The following is a 16,759-nucleotide window of genomic DNA, read 5'->3' on the forward strand; positions in this document are numbered from 1 at the left end:
GTGAGCTGGCACCTGAATCTAAAATCCATTTATTACGTCTATTTTCACGATTCTGGACAGCTAAATTCCTTTCTTGCAGTAGCCATGTGCATTCGCATTTCCCCTTCTTTTCCCCTTTTGGCTGAAAGGGGTGGGGTTTCTTGGCTTTAGGAGCCTTGCAATTCTTTGCAATGTGTCCTTCTTTGTTACAATTGAAACAAATCACTTTCTTAGGCATCTCTTTGGACTTTGTACATTGCCTAGATGCATAACTGCTGTCCTTGCTTCTAGCATTTCTCACTGGAGATTCAGCTCTATCTCTGCATTCTTCTTTTAAATAACCAATCAAGTCTTTAAAAGTCAGACCTTGTCTATGATCCATCAAACTTACAAATGCGCTAAAGCGTGGTCCAAGTGATGATAACAAAAATGCTATCTTTGTATCTTCATCAAAAGCTTTGGGAGTCAAATCAATTCTTTGAATAATCTCAGTAAACTTGTTGATGTGCTCTGTGAATTCCTGTTTTGAATTCATCCTCACTCTGGTTAATTTACACACCAGGTTTCTGAAGCAGTTTATGCTAGATTCTCCATACACGCGCTCAATATCTCTTAAGATTTGAGATGCATCATCTGTACTATTTATTAATGATAGCTGCTCATCACGAAGTCCACTCAAAATTATGTGTCTAGCTTCGCTGTTCATGCGTTTCCAAGCACTTATCTTGGCTAAAGCTTCCTCAGACGATCCCATAGGTTGAGGGTTTAAAGCTTCCAAAATGTGCTTATAATCTAAACATGCTATCAAGCGCTGCTTCCAGTGTATGAAATTGTGTTCATTCAGCACAGGCATTCCTAGCTTTGCATCACTATCAAAAGCTGCTCTAGCCATCTTAAAATCCAAAAATTTGAAAATTCTTCAAAATTTTAAAATTTCTCAAAATTTTAAAATCAAAATCTCAAAAATCTCAAAAATGCAAAACAATTCTTCACTGCCTTGGGTCACTGTGAACTCTGAGGGAAGGGGGGGGGGTGCTTAATCCCCACTGCACAATGGAACAAAGGACCATGTGCTTACCAGGAAGTTAACTCAGAAAAATACTACTCAACTCAAAATCACAATCCAACGCAATCCTTCAAAAATACGCAGAAATATGCAATACTGGGCCCAATAACCCTTTGTGGGAATGTTCTGGGGTGCAGGAGAGGATATATTGACTAATTATATCCTTATCCAACTTGTACTAACAAGTTCCCAAAATATCAGCAGAGTTTATAGACATTCCCCTTTAAGTTCGCAACGGTAACGCTTGCACAGGTTCGCTAGAACCTCTATAATAATTACTCTGGTAATTTCCCCTTTTGTTCCCTCTTAAAATACAAGACACGACACAGTCTTTATAAAAGTATAAAAGAGTTTACTCACGTTCCGTTCACAATATGATCCCAGAAGGTAGGCAGGCTTAAAAAGGTTACATGCACTTAGAATCTATCTTGTAGCAAGATAGTACTGTCCTCTCTTGGCTGGGAGCCAAGAGGGCATGTTGCTCCTTCAGAAGATGAAGATGGCAGAGAGGCAAGAGGCAAGAGAGGCAAGAGAGAGTGGCTGCCTGCCCTGTGCTTTTATCATTACCTGCACAGGTGAGGCCACACCCACCTCTGGTCACATGCGGAGGAAGTCCGTCCCCAGGAAGTTTACCTGCTTGCTGGACAGACATCCCTCCCCATGTTCTAACATGTACACTCTAGGAATGTTGTCATTGACTGCTCCTGTGTTTACATCCCACACCTATGTCAGGTTACTTATGAGTAGGAGATCCCAACCACCTGTGACCATTGACCCACAGGAGCCCACCAGCCCATTCCTCTCAGAGAACATGCTGGCAAAAAAGCACCCAGCAAAATTAAACTCTCTGCTTGACAGCTGATGTGTAGAAAGGGTTTGATCCTGCTTTCTGCAGGGTCTCCTTTACCAGCATATAACCCACAGGGAATGTGTTTGCAAAGCACTGCCACACTGGATTGAACCTCACACATCAGCTGACATCACCTGTTAACATGCCAGTTTTCCGAGTGAAGAGCAAAAATGTAGAAAGTGACCCCATTGTTTAGGTTTTGGTTTTAATTTCCCAGTCCCAATGTTTAACAAAAATTCATTTGCACACCTTTGACAGCAACATACCTTTCTTGCTTTCTTTATATTTACTTGTAGTACTAATCTTCTGGGGTTTGATTCACAGTTATAAAGTCCGAACCAATGATGTTGTATAAAACAAATTTTATTATAAGTCAAGAGCCTAGCATCTATTGAAGACCTGGCCTTGCAAACTTAACTGTCTTTCATTTAAGATGAGCAGTGGGTATTTTCTTCTCCTGCTATATATTGACAATGCTGATCCTTAAAAAATCTTCAGCTCTTGATAACCCTCTCTCTAAACACAGTGTGTATCTGGCTACTGTGTTTACACAAGCAGATGACGATGTCACTCCACATATTTCATCTAATACGTATTGATTGGTTCTTTATCCTTTACCAGACACTTCTGTGTGAGAACAGTTTAGCAATGCCCCACAAAGCTGCTGTGACCTCAGTACGTGAAGGATACGATCTCTTGTTTCTCTATGTGATTGCTCAAAGTCTCACCAACTATGTTGCTTGTTAGCAAAATCAGAGTTGCATCTAGCTATGCTCATTCTGCTTTGTATTCCCCCCCAAGGGAAAAACACCACATGGATGTGGATGTTTGTGTGGGGTGCTTATTAAAGCTGTCTGTGGACTAATGCCGGCTCCCTTGGCCTGAAGCAAGATGAGCGCCTAACCCCATAGTTGCCTTTGACTGGACTTCATCGTCCTTTACCTTTTACCTTAATATATGTACCCCTTCACACATTTCTGTGGAAGTCAGCCCAGGAGGATTTTGTCACTTTAGACTCATACATTTTTAATGGCTGATTGCACTAAGCAGCCTCAAACATAATGTTGTCAGGCCTGGGCCTGCTTCACCACGTAGCTGCTCTGTTGGCCCTTTATCCTGACCCTCAAGACCCAGCTATTCCATTTCCAGGCCTCTCTTGAGTAGGTCCTGTCAATGGTGATGAATTGTACATTCCTTCTGAACTGTAGCCATAACTACCATTGGAGACTAGGCCTACCAAATTCATTTCACTTGTGACCCCTGCTACATTTGAACCAGACTCTCCTGAGAGAAACTGTTTTTAAAAATTAACCCACTGTGTCCTCTTTCCAGTCCTTCAACGGCTGACTGGCCATTTGTAAGGTAGAGAACGGAACTCGGCAAAACCATTTAGTGCTCAACACAGACTAGGAACGAAGTATATTTGTGAAGAATAATACCTCCAAACTCATTAACTGGTCTTGCACATTAATAATTCAAAGCACATTTAATTATTGCACTGGTTGTAATGAGGCAAGTTTTTCAGATAGATCTGAGCAATTGGAAATGGGGGACAAAGCTACATAATTTGCTGCACAGGGGTAATACTGAGTTCTGTAAATCCTGAAGGAAGGAAGGTTGGTTAGTTGACAGATAGTCCTTAAGGAAGCTGGGTCACAACTTGGGGTTCATGAATATATTCATCCTTTTAAACTGCCTGGTGACACGAGACAGCCATCACTTGCTGCTTCTATTGTCTGCCTGCTTCCCTCACCCGCAGTAAGGCACATCAGGAGTCCTGCTGAAAAGGGCAGGTGAGTGGACTGGAAAAGGAATGGACAGGATATACCATGGCTGCCTTGCTCCCCTCTGCACTGGGAACTTGAAAGATGCAAGGCTGTTCTCTGGCAACCCTTCATGTTGATGACATAAGGAGCAGGAGCATCTGTAATCTGTGACCTGTTCCTTTATAAACGAAACCTGGCATTAGAATCTCAGGAAGGATTCCACAAGGATAGCTCAAAAGGCAGGCAGATGTAGTACAGTCAAGCCAGCAGTCATATTCCATATATGAATCTTTGGACTATTAAAATATCACTGTCCTATCACTTACTTTAAACCAGCTATTCTTAAGGCAGTGCTCCTAGGTCTTTAAAAGCTGGGATCTTCTGGAGGGTCCTGTTCCCCTTGTACTTCTGAGGAGGTATGGGCATGTTGGCATATGCAAATTTTATGCAAATATGTACCATGGATCTTTCCCCTGAATATTATGAGTATCTAAGTACTTAGCAATACCCCTGCTGCTTGTGTCTTTCAAACTATGTGTTGTAATTGGACTTCAATATATTGCACTTGAAAGAGACAGTTTTGCTCCTCAGAGAATTTAAGGTAATATGGTTGATGTTTATTTCCTTATGGTGGGCACACACACCTGAGGGCCATTTCATAGAGAGTAGGCAGGGAGCTGCAGACAAATTGCAGTGTTGGGGAACATATTCAGAGCCAAACTAGACATCAATTTGTGCAGCAAGCAGCAATGTCTAAGCATGGTCGTAACCAGGATCATTTGGGCGGGGGGGGGGGGGGGCAAAACTGAGCTACCCATGATGTGATTGGTCAGATAGTTAAGTATTTTTACTTATTTACTTGATTTGCCCCCCCTCCCCTCCCCTTGCCACGCCCATGTCTGTGAGGTTTTTTTAAAAAATATATACAGTAGGTGGGTTCTTTTGGTACTGCAGCATACAGGAGGAAACGTTTATTTATTCACTTTCAAGCTGGGATCCAGACAGAAAGATTCCCCCCTGCAAATTAAGTTTTTTTGGGGGGGGAAGCTCCCTTGGGTGCTAACCTTCGTAGGCATGGTGGGAGAGTATTTCTGGATTGCAGTGGAAGAGAAAAAGGATACCCCCATGTGCTGCAGTCTTGATGACAATCCCACACACCCTTGCACTTACAATTGAATAAAGACAAAAGCACATCTGTAGCAGCATGATAAGCATTTAGCATAACATGTAGCATGGTCCTCATACTATACAATTTTAGGTGTAAACATCTTTAAGCGCCTATAAAATGTAACATGTGAAATGGCTCTTTGTTCATAGGTGCTTGTGAGAATTCTGTTTCTCCAGAGACAACACAGACACAAAAGAAAGGAGTGTATAACCTGTAAAGCAATGCTTCTCTCATACTACTTTCAACCTCTTAAAAACTATGGTTAGGCTTAACTATTCTTTTTCCACCCCCTTTTTTTTACAGTTCCTAGGTGTCTTCCAGAAAGGTAAAGACAATGACACGAAAGCAAATGTTTTCTGATTAATCAACGGCTAATAGCGACTGTTAATTAAACAGTTGCTTTCCCCAGTGAGTTTTAAATGTCCTCTACACAATGAGATCCAAAAATGAACTCTACACATGTTAAAACACTGAAGAAAGGCTTTTATATTTATTGTGAAATGTATTACGCACATTTCAGTTCTAAATAGAGGCAGCTGTCAGACTTTCAACTGTATTCTTGGCATGTTTACTCAGCAGTAAGTCCCCCTTATTCGGTGGAACTGACTTCTATCTGATTGTGCACACTATTGCAGTCTTTGCACAACAAAATAATATGATTTTATTTTGAGGAATGTTTTGTCTTTATACTTTTTTTATAGTGGCATGTTAATGAACCACTTTTTGTCTCTTATCCAGTTATTTTTATTATATGTAGTCTTATCTATATATTTTTCATTGTACTACACTGAAGCAGTTCAACAAATATAAAATACATTGCTCCCATACATTACACCCCCTGCCCCCAAAAAAGCTTTTTTTCCTCCTGAAGCAGCTTTATTTTAAAATGGTTTTCTCTTCCCTCATGACTTTTGTAATGTATACATTGTATGTTTATTTTTCCCGGCTTTCTGTGTCTTGCAGCAATGCATATGCTTGGGCTAAACTGGCAGCTACAACCAGCAGATGGACACACCTTTAACAATGGGATACGGACTGGATTGCCAGGCTCTGATGATGTAGCAACAATGCCATCTGGAGGTAAAGGTGAGGATTCAGCTGCATCTTTTGCTATTTGTAGAACAGCCAGTCTTTCACATACCAAACCTGTAGTTAAGGCTTTAAAATAAATGTATTTCATTTGAGTATATTAAAAACATTATTCATGATCCACTTCCAGGAGTACTGTTACTTGCATCATTTGACTGCAGCAGTTCTTCTCCATGAATTCCACTTGTACTGCCATATCTGGCAAAATTGCAACAGTTTTAAAAGGGACCTTATCCTGCAGTGTCAGCTTTAATACATATCCCTAGCAGTTCTGAGCAACAATAATATGGACTGCTGAACTTCACATCCCATACTGTGGATAGCTTAGAAATTTTAAAGAGATGCATAACCAGAGTGAGGGGAAACAACATGGGGATTGCTTCTGAAGAAATAGATTATTGCTTCCATGCTTGCTTCATTGGGAAACTAAGAAAAAACAGGGGTTATATGGAGAAATGGTAGGATGGTCATTTTCCTTTAGAAATTTGTATATTTCAAGGAAAGCACAAACCATTTTTATTTATAAAACATATGCTGAGGACTTTCAGGTCACCATATAAACTCTAGATTTTTGATCAATTATGCTGAGGGTAGTTAACATCATGAATAGAGTTGCCAACTCCTTCCCCTCCGCCACCCCAGCCTTCTTTTCCCTTTGCTGTGGCTTGATATGCAGATATTAGCAAGCACTAAAATTTATCTCAGTGCCATAGAAGTTTTTACTTGCTGATTTCTGAAAAGTGAACTGTTGTTAACGACACAAGCCCAAGCTAGGTAGGACATACTTCTTATGGCCAGTTGGTAATCCTAATCCTGACTAGACCTCAAACACATAGACCTCACAATGAAGGGGATTGTTTCCGATTTACTCCCCTGTGGGCTTGCTGCTGCTCTTTCTGTCAAGGCCCTTGTGTGGCACGACAGGCAGAAGCTCAGCAAGCAGACCCTTTTCTGTCACCGAGATGAAGACGTAAGAGTCCTCACCTGTTGAATTTTTCTGCCTGTAATACAAATGCTGATGACACAGGAGTCTTGCCGGGGGTGGGGGGAGATTACCACATTTATCATGTACTGGCAGTCTCCAGGACTAGAGCAGAAAAGAAAGAAATGGATGATTTAGGAGCAGCTAGAAAAGAGCGAAAAATTTACAACCAAATGTACAGCAAAAAGAGTCGTGTGGCACCTTAAAAAAGTAACAAATTTTATTATGTCATCAGCTTTTGTTATCTAGAGGCCCTCTCATCAGATATAAAGAAATTAATGATCTTTTTGAGTGGCATCCCAAATAAAACCTTTGAATATTATATTTGAACCCATATGTTCTTCTCTGCAATAATAAAACAAACTTCAAAAAGACATGACATGGTAGCAGAAGAAGTCTGAAAGGTTTGCTGCCTTTTCCTTTTCATTCACTTAATTTAAGGCTAATATTGCCAGGCCAGCAGTTTTTAAGAAGCCCTCTGTCAAGCTTTTCACACACCAGCTGTTTCAGGTCCTGCCTCCTCGGTTGTGCAGAATGACCTTTCATAATTGACAGAGCCCAGGATGAAGCCAGCAACTACTTTAAAAAGATGATAGCCTTCCAAACTGAGAGAGACACATGTTAGCCCTTGAAATATGAGCAGTAAGATAACTCTGTCTTATGCTACCTTTTTGCAGTGTGGAAGTAAATGTGAACCTCTTAGGTTGAAAACCTCACTGAAAAGAGTGGGACTTGCATCTGAGTAAACATGCATAGGGCTGGCTAGATAAGAAGCATTGTCTCCCTGTATTCAGGGGTGAGCGCACGTTTTGCTGTTGAAAACTGGCCAGATGTTCTTCTTGTACTAATAAACTTGGTATTTTATCAAAGCATGATCAGAAGCTGAAAGTAATGTAGTATGTTGAGTGGGCATTTGTCATTACATTTGTCATTTGTCTGCTTTGGCCAGAAAAACTATGGTGAAACAGAAGAAACAGAGGGAAGGATAAACATTACAGCAGTACACAATATTTGTCTGCTGCTAATTAATCAGGGTATGCTACGGGGTCACAGCCTGACCTACTGTGGGTTTTACCTGGAACACTATCACTTCAAATGTGTGGTTAAAAATTAAAAAGTGGTTTCCAAAATGCATGTTTCAGCTAAATGTATGTCCCAGGTCTAAAATGGTTGAAACTACTAATCTACAAATATCTAAAGAGAATAAGCACCAGATAGAGAGGGGGGATTTTTCACACAGTGCAGGTAGGCATAGTTGTTCCATCCATAACTCCTAAATAATTCAAATGATAGAATAGTGGGTAAACAATCAAATGGATTATTTCTAGTTCTAATTTTTCTATGCTATGATGTCCTGACTTCTAAATATACTCAGGTTATTAGACACAGTAACCTAGGAAGTGTGACCTGCTATGTACAGCTTGGTATTGCAAATGGTAGAATGTATTATAAAAACCAGCTTACCAATTATTTTGAACATGTGATCATTCTAACATGCAAGCACGTGTGGAGTAAGAAATTAACGCATTGCACCGTATTGCTCCTCCTCATCTTCTCTGATATTTGAAATGGAAGCCCTCAAAATGTCAAATTCCATATATCCAGCACCCTTGTCTATCCCACAAAGCATTGTTGCATTTAGTCATTTACTTAGGCTGTGTTTTAATCAAGGTATGCAATGTGTTGTGGGATGCTTAACCTTATTAAGTACTGTACCAAGTAAATTATACCTTAGGGCACATTAAGATGCAAACAAGCAAAAGGCTGTAATGTGAATTCATGCAGCATTGAACATTGGTAAAGGTTTTGATTTCTCATAAACTTCAGTGTACTACTTTCAAAGCACTGTAATTGATGTGAAATCCATTATTATTATTACTCATGTGAAATACAATTAATGTGAATTATTTAGTATTACATCACTTGTTTGTGAATTGTTATTGTTTATATTTTTATTGAATTTATATCCCACCCTTCCTCCTGAAGGAGTTAAGGACGCCAAAGGCTTTGATAATCCTTCATCCTTAGCATTTGTACTCTGAGATACTGTACATCACACTTGTCACCTTTCTGATAATGTTGAAGTGAACCCATGATATAGTGATTTGTCAAACCTTTAGTCACAACATGGGTGACTAACTACATGGGGTACCAGACAAGAATTTCTGGTTGTGACCTTCCCATGCAGTGTCAAATGCACTGTGCTTACCCCAGAGGTTTCTGTCAAAAATAAGAACAGTGGGATGGGCCTGAAACTGTTCCATCAGACGCGCAGCACAATAAAAGGAGCTGCCCCACAGGGTAGGCAGTGTCAGGAGCACATTTCCACCCCATTTCCTGCCAGTTTGTCTATGGAAAAGAATGAGGGTTTCCTGAAGTGGAGGTTGGAAGAAGATACTCTCCCTGCTCAGCTGATTGTGGATGGTCAACAGAAGGAAAATCTAGAGAAGGAAGTATATCATTTTAGGATGATGTCTTGTCTGCCTGGCTAAACATTGTGTGAACCTTAACTCAACACATCTTCTCTGAATGACATGTGGGCATAAATAAGACCAAGGCAGCTGAACTCACCTATGGCACCACCAAGAACAGCTCTGACTCTGTCCAGTGTATTTTGACAATCTTTAAGAAGCTGTGGCATATTGAGCAAACATTTATTCATCCATGGGGTGTTTGCTCAACATGCCACAGTTTCTTAAAGATTGTCAAAATACACTGGACAGAGCCAGAGCTGTTCTTGGTGGTGCAGATGAGTGCCTTCCTATGGACAACAGTTAGTCGCTGGCTTCAGGGCTTGGGGGGATTTTGACCACAGGTGGATTGGCTGGGTCCTGTGGGTTTTTTCCTTCCTGAAAGCAATCTTCACAACTTTGGAGTGGATCCTTAGTAGGGAGGAGCATGGGAGGGGCACCTCACCCCAACCCAGCATGGAATCCCCTTAAGGGACGTTGGAGGGTGGTGCTTTCCAGAAGCTCAGCTTCAGGGCTGGTGAGCCACAGCACCCCCTACTAGTGACTGGATGAGGTCCACTGGAAGCTGTTCACACTGTGGCAGACCTCAACAGTGGTTGAATGACAGCTTGTCAATCAGCTGGTGGGCTCGTTGATCACATGGATACATGCTCAGTAGAGTTGTGGCCCAGTTTAATCCAGCACCACCACAGCTTCACTGTGGCTGGGTCTTAAATCTTCCAAACTTCCTTGATATTGGTTAATATGAGCTCAGTTCTGAGAAACAAAATGTGCTATCCTGGGCACATTCAATAATGTTATGAGTCAATTTGTCTGTCTGAGATGCAGCTTATGCTGCTATTGTCCATGCTGTGTCATTTTCAGAATATCCTTTTGAAGGGAGAATAAAAATGGATACCTTTGGCCTCAGATTTTTCCCCCCACTCGGGCATGCTTGAGGAGTACTGAGCTCCACTCTGCAGTGCACATGACAAAACAATAATTTGAACTGGGTAAATAACACCCATCTAAAAATAAATAATGGAGAAAGGAGATCAATCTTATATTTACAGGTGGCTAAATACATATTTGATTTACAGATCAAAATGACTTCCCTGGGTAAAAAGAAGAAATAAGCATTTAAAACTTCCTTTCATATAGACTTGTGATAAAAGAGAAAAAACTGCAAAGTATTTTTAGCAGCTATGAGACCTGAGATAAGCAAACTCCAAGACACCAGCTTGCAGCATTTTTAAATTCTGCCACTGTTATTCTATTCTAGAGTATTATAGTTTAGCTAAAGGCTCACCTCTTCTTTTTTTTAGATTTTCTCCATGGTTTCTTCTAGCTTATGCTACATCAGAATGTTACTGATGGTTTGCATTAGCCCCCTGAAATATGCACATGTAAATGAACAGATTGACAAACAGTGGGTGAAAATGGAGGATGCAAGCATTCCTGTAGACCAGAGTTTTTCAACATTTTTGTGTCCACGTCTTCCTTGACCAACTGCATTCTTTCTGCGGCACCCCTGTGGGGCTCAGAAGCCCAGTTATGTCACCCCTTGCCTGCCAAGCTGGCAGCTTCTCACCCTTTTCGAACACCCTTGTGGAGTGTTTCCTCAACCTCCTCTCCTCTCTCCTTGGGAGTCCTCTGAGCTGCCCCCCCCCCCAAAAAGAGAAGTGACTCCTCACACTGTCCAGCGGGGCCCTGGATCCTGTCTGTCCATTCCCAACAGCAAAGGCTGGTGGACTGGCTGGCGTAGGGTCCCTCGCCCACTTGCTTACTTATTCCAATGCTGCCTCAGCTCTTGGCAACCAGCTCTCCCTGGCTAACCCCAGAGGCACCTGAGGAACTTGTAGCCAGTACTGCTGCAAGATTTTGGAAGGCAGAGACACAAGAAGGCATCAGAGGAAGGGAGGGAAGGAAAGAGAAACAGAGGCCAGTGTTGCCCGTGGCACCCCTGACCATCATTCAAGGCACTCCAGGGTGCCATGGCACACTGATTGAAAACCGCTGCTGTAGACCATGAAAACAAAATGGATCAATGCTGGAAATAAATACATTTGTTTAAGCTATCTAGGACCACTGGAGTGTCTTTAGTGCAAAATTTGTTACTCTGTATGTGTGTATATATATATATATATATATATATATATATATATATATATATATACACTCACACGTGCATAAGATTTGCAGTGCTTTAGTTCTAGAAACAAAGTAGATCAGACTGGATATGAGTTTATTAAATGGCAACATTGCAGCCTGGTTGTATTTATGTGTTATACACCATTCCAATCTCCAAGTGGTGTGAAATTCAAGGGGTTCCAGGCGCCTTTATGATATATGGTAGATTTACACATATATACGATGGAGGGGTTCACAGCATTAACACCCTATTCCAGGAATTTGAATCCTTGCTTAGATTTTAACATTTACTGGATCCACGAATTAATAGGGCCTCGGTATGTAGCCTAGCCCCACCATAAAAAACCTCATATGTTTCGTTTACTGTTTTATGCCTAGGTCTGAGCTGTTAGTACTCTTTCTGCCTATCTAATCACACACTATTGAACTCTCTCTCTCTCTCTCTCTCTCTCTCACACACACACACACACACACACACGTCATGGGAGCAGCCTTCCCCCCATGTATGTTTATTTTAGTATTTTGACCATCTGAAATGTGTTCTTTTCTTCTACATTTCAAAAAACTGTTAGTGTTCATTTAGAGCAAGTAAGTTGACATTGCAGCTTTGGTGAGAGATAGGCACTTTTTTAGTTCTAGGAAGTAAAGCAGTAGTTACTACAGGAGAATGTAGACTCAGCAGAACTATAAGCAAGTGCTATTAGCAGAATTTATTGACAGCTCAAAACTGTATCATATATGGCATGAACTGTGTTAATAGACAATGAAATACAAGTCTTCTGAGCCCTTCTAAGAGTTCAAATGATCCCTGGGCTAGTTGCACTGCCTATAGAATTAATGGGAATGAAGTGTGATGTCTTACAAAATACTCAGTATTCAGTTTTATTTGCTACAGATAAAAATATGTGGTGCAGAATAATTTCTAAAGCAGATTTATGCAGGCGTACTTTGTAACTTTTGTTAAATTTTACAGGTACTCTTGTAGGGGCTTCATTTCTATAACCTACCTTGCAGCATCTTTTTATCATTTCAGTTTTAGATGAACTAAGTCAGGGGTCAGCAACCTAAGACCCATGGGCCGGAAGCGGCCTGCGGAGGTCATTTGACCGGCCCACGAGCCACCCCCGAACTGAGTTGCACGCTCGCACGCTGTGCTAAACTGGCACAGCACGACGCAGGGACTTGCTTCCACGGTGCCGAAAATCGCCCCTGCGCATGCGCAGATGTTGGAAATCGCAAGCGTGCACACTCACACAAGTGCACAATCCAACCCATGGAGGGATCCCCACGGGGCCAATAGGCCCAGGCAAGATAAACCTTGCTGACCCCTGAACTAAGTCTAAGGAGACAAAACTGTTCAAAACTTATTTGCCTCTAATGCTTGTAGGAGACTCTACTATTTTTAATTGTATTTCCTTTTAATTGATTGAAATATTTGAAATTTGTTCCTGAGTTGTGCACTGCCTAAATATCCACAATTCCATAGAATTATAACATTTGACTGTGATGTAAAATTGATTTGTTTAACATCACCATGAAAAAAGGATGATAACTCATGTAGCTAACCAATTTAGTCCATTATTCCTAAAGTACATCTTCAAAGATCTGTATTAAATAGCCTATCCACTGCAGTAACAAGAAGTATGAAATATGCAAGTATGAGGCTACTACAGTGGTCTTTCCATCACAGCCTTCGACTTCTGCTATGTAGCCTTCCACTTTAAAACACCTGTTACTTTTGCAGAAGGAGTTAGCTGTTCTAGAGCCCAAAGCTAAGTTTTTCAGAGAGCTTCTTATTAACTTCACTGCAGTTTGGTTCATGCTTATGAAATATTCAGATAAGGAAATTGAAAACAAAGTTAATTAATTCTGCAAATACTCCTTACTACGCAAGTATGCTGAAGGCACATGATATATGTATTCTCCACCATTTCAGTACAGGGGACATTTTTCAGTTACTACAATGCCATTTGCTTATCATATCTTTAATGTGCCAGTATGCCTCAATTAAAGAGAAAACATATCTTAATGAAACATACAGCCAATAATTGATAATATGGAAGGGCATACAGTGGACAAAAAAGAGAAACAAGTTATTTTAAAAACATCTTCCTGTCTTTGCACTGTGACAGTGTCCATAGGTGTAAGGCTGTCCCTCCACTGGTATAGTATTTGAATGGAATCTGTTCATATACAATTTAACGTTTGTAGGATCAAATTGCACAGTCAAGCGAGCCGGTTTGGCTTACTTGCATAGAACTTGGAATCTCTGTGATGCAACGGGTCAGTTCATATGGCTGTTAACCAGGTTGGTGGTTCGAGCCCACCCAGGGACACTGTGGGCAGGATTCATGCATTGCAGGGGATTGGACTAGATGACACTCAAGGTCCCTTCCAACTCTATGGTTCATGTGGATAAACCCTGTTCAAAAACTATACCCATGTGTGGGTGACTTGAGTGGTGAAAGTGGTGATAGGCATCTTCAATGGGCTCCCTCACTACAAATGGGAAAAGTTAGGGTAGAGTGGTTTGGTTTATAAGACAATGTTATATATTCATTTTGCTAGCTCTTGTTTCACAATAAGCTGGTAGAACAAAGAATCAGAAGTTCTGTCTTCTTGTCCTACCCATCGGAAGGTATCCATGGGGTCATACTTGGGCTCAGTTTCCAAAGCATTGCCAATGGCTTGGCAGTGGTGTTTTGCTGCTCTCTTAGCCCAGCCCACTGCTGTGATCTTACAGCAACCCTTCAAGCAATCATGTAGGGTTGACTTAGGCTTTTGTGGGGAAGCATCACTTTGGCTTAAGCCAACTAGAGTCCATTGTCATCTTGGAAGCAGAGATCAACAAAGCTTAGCAGAGAAAGGGAAACTGTTGGGCAGATGTTTGTTGACTTACTGCTGAATATTATGTGCATACTGGTATATCATGGTCCTCTTACCAGGTTCAGGAGCAGATAATGTGATCTGTTGCCCACAATAGAGGTGTGTCAATCCACAAGAAGGTATTATTTTATTTAAAAGTTAAAATCTGGACATGTTTTTAACCCATGGAAACTTCCTCAGTGGATTATATTCTCCCCATACTGCTCCAAATAACAGAATTGTATGGCACCTTAAATTATGCCTTAAGCTTTTAGTTCTTACATTAACATAAGATTCTGTGTTGTTTTTGAACAAATAGTAAAGCTGTTATGTTTTCGTTATTTGACTCATTGCTTGGGTAACCTTGGGTCTATAGTCCAAGCATGGAAGTTACAATATTAGGAAAAGCTTTGTTGTCTTAATTGAATGATGAAATCTGCATCAATTTGCAAATACATGGCACTTCTTATGTTCTTAAGTGATAGATGCAAATTACACCTTTTATATTCTAGCCTTTCTATCCATCACTGCCACTGACTGATGTGCTACCCTTAGTACATTGCCATGCTCTTGATAGTTGGTATTTCTCTTTTTATTATGAGGATGCCAATACCTGGTTGTGTTGCTTGGTTCCTCAATGTGTGCAAGGTACTTACAGATCTTCAGATGAAAGACAGTGCTTGTAGAAAGGATCATTGTTCCATTATGAATCTTCACTTGATACCTCTTGAGGATGATGAGTTGCTCAGGCATACCCACATAGGCATGTTGCTTGATATTACATTAATCCCATTTGTTCCATTTGTAGCCAACATGCTCTTGTGTTTCTCTTTGCCTTTTCTTTGTCCTCGGATATTGTTGAAGACCCATTAACCTAGAAAATTCAAAAAAGACACAGCTTATTAAAAACTGTTATTCAAAGATTAACAATGTTCAGTCAAAGCATTCTCTTACCATGTAAAGACATTGGCAACAGAATATGTTTAAATGGCTTTTCATTACATGCAAGTGTAAGCCTCAAGAGCACAGGCAATTTGGAATTTAAAATTGAAAACTTGTTGCAGTGGTAATTACATTTAAAGACAATGGATGCAGAGGATATGTTTTGGTACTTACTTGGATTATACACACTTCCCTGCCACATTGTTATGCCCTTGTTGAAAGTGCTGTCTCTCACAGATAATATTTGGCAAAAATTACGACAGATTTTGGCAAACTGATTCACTTCCAGAGGGGTAACTATATCCTAGATGTGTGTTCTTATATGGGTGCAAATTTATCTAAACCATATTTGTGATCATGTCAACATATCAGATTTAACAATCTGAATTAGAAACATATAGTAATATAAACTTCTATAAATATTAGAAGGGTAGAAAAAAGCTTCCATTTTATCACATACTTTAAAGCAGCTGGATAGCTGAAACTGAAATAAGATTCACAATCTTGAAATACTTTCATTTTATTTTAATTAAGGTTTCTATCCAGTCCCTCATCATTGCCTCTGAAAATCTTAACACCTGTGCAACTCTGTATTGGGAGAGGTGTTCCTGAGCTCCAGTTTTTTAAGCAACACTTTGAATTGGATCGTGTAACATATACATAGTTAGTACAGATCTCATAGAATCAAAGTAAATAAAATAAGCTGATCTACTTAACAATCTGGCAGTAACATTCTGCACTAACCGTAGTTTGTGAACCATATTCAAGGGAATTCCATGTTGAAAGTGTTACAGAGTTTCATAATCCAAACGGGAGATTACCAGAAGATGGATCTCTGTGGCCAGCAGTGACCAGGAATGCCATAGCTGGTGAACTAGCTAAACATTATAATAAGGCACTGACACTACCTGATAATACTGTAAGCTATACAACTGCCCAAGTCACTGAATTAAATTGAATTGCAGAAGCTCCAATATACACAATATTTGTTCTGCTAACTTATGGAATTAATTGTTGAAAGATGTGACTTTTAGTCAAGGTTCTTTAAATCATTAGACAAATATTGGGATGATTGTTGCCTTTGTGCCATGTTTGTGAGCTGCTTTGGAGCACCTGGTTGTCATGTCAAAGATGGTTCTGCATGAAATGAAATGATCCAGCAAGGCAATTCTTATGTCCTCATGGTTATACTACCACACACCAATAATGAACAAAAAAATCCACTCTAAAGGCGACAAAATTATGCAGACAAAATCATGAAGCTCGACCTACCTTATGTTGCTGAAAAGACAAAGAATGGGCGATGCTCTTATTTATTTTATTTAAAAATATTTTTCTGCCACTCTTCATCCAAAATCTCACAGTTTTCCCAGGTGCAGTCCAAAGTTGCTTGTCCAGAAAGTTGTTGTTTGTCAAGAATCAGCAAGGGGTTTTTAACTATATTGGAGAGA

At 40.3% G+C, this 16,759-nt stretch overlaps 1 protein-coding gene across 19 annotated transcripts in view; it reads left to right on the forward strand.

Annotated features, from left to right (window-relative positions):
* The window catches only part of TENM2 (teneurin transmembrane protein 2), a 782,612-nt gene that overhangs the window by 629,192 nt on the left and 136,661 nt on the right, over positions 1-16,759 (forward strand). For all 19 annotated transcript variants that reach the window (XM_081845776.1, XM_081845777.1, XM_081845770.1 and 16 more), the window contains one exon: positions 5,793-5,915. In XM_081845776.1, the coding sequence (XP_081701902.1) occupies positions 5,793-5,915 (123 nt within the window). The remainder of the gene's footprint in view (positions 1-5,792; positions 5,916-16,759) is intronic.

The sequence above is a fragment of the Podarcis erhardii genome (assembly GCF_964252035.2).
Source record: "Podarcis erhardii genome assembly, chromosome: 2".
Classification (NCBI taxonomy): Eukaryota; Metazoa; Chordata; class Lepidosauria; order Squamata; family Lacertidae; genus Podarcis; species Podarcis erhardii.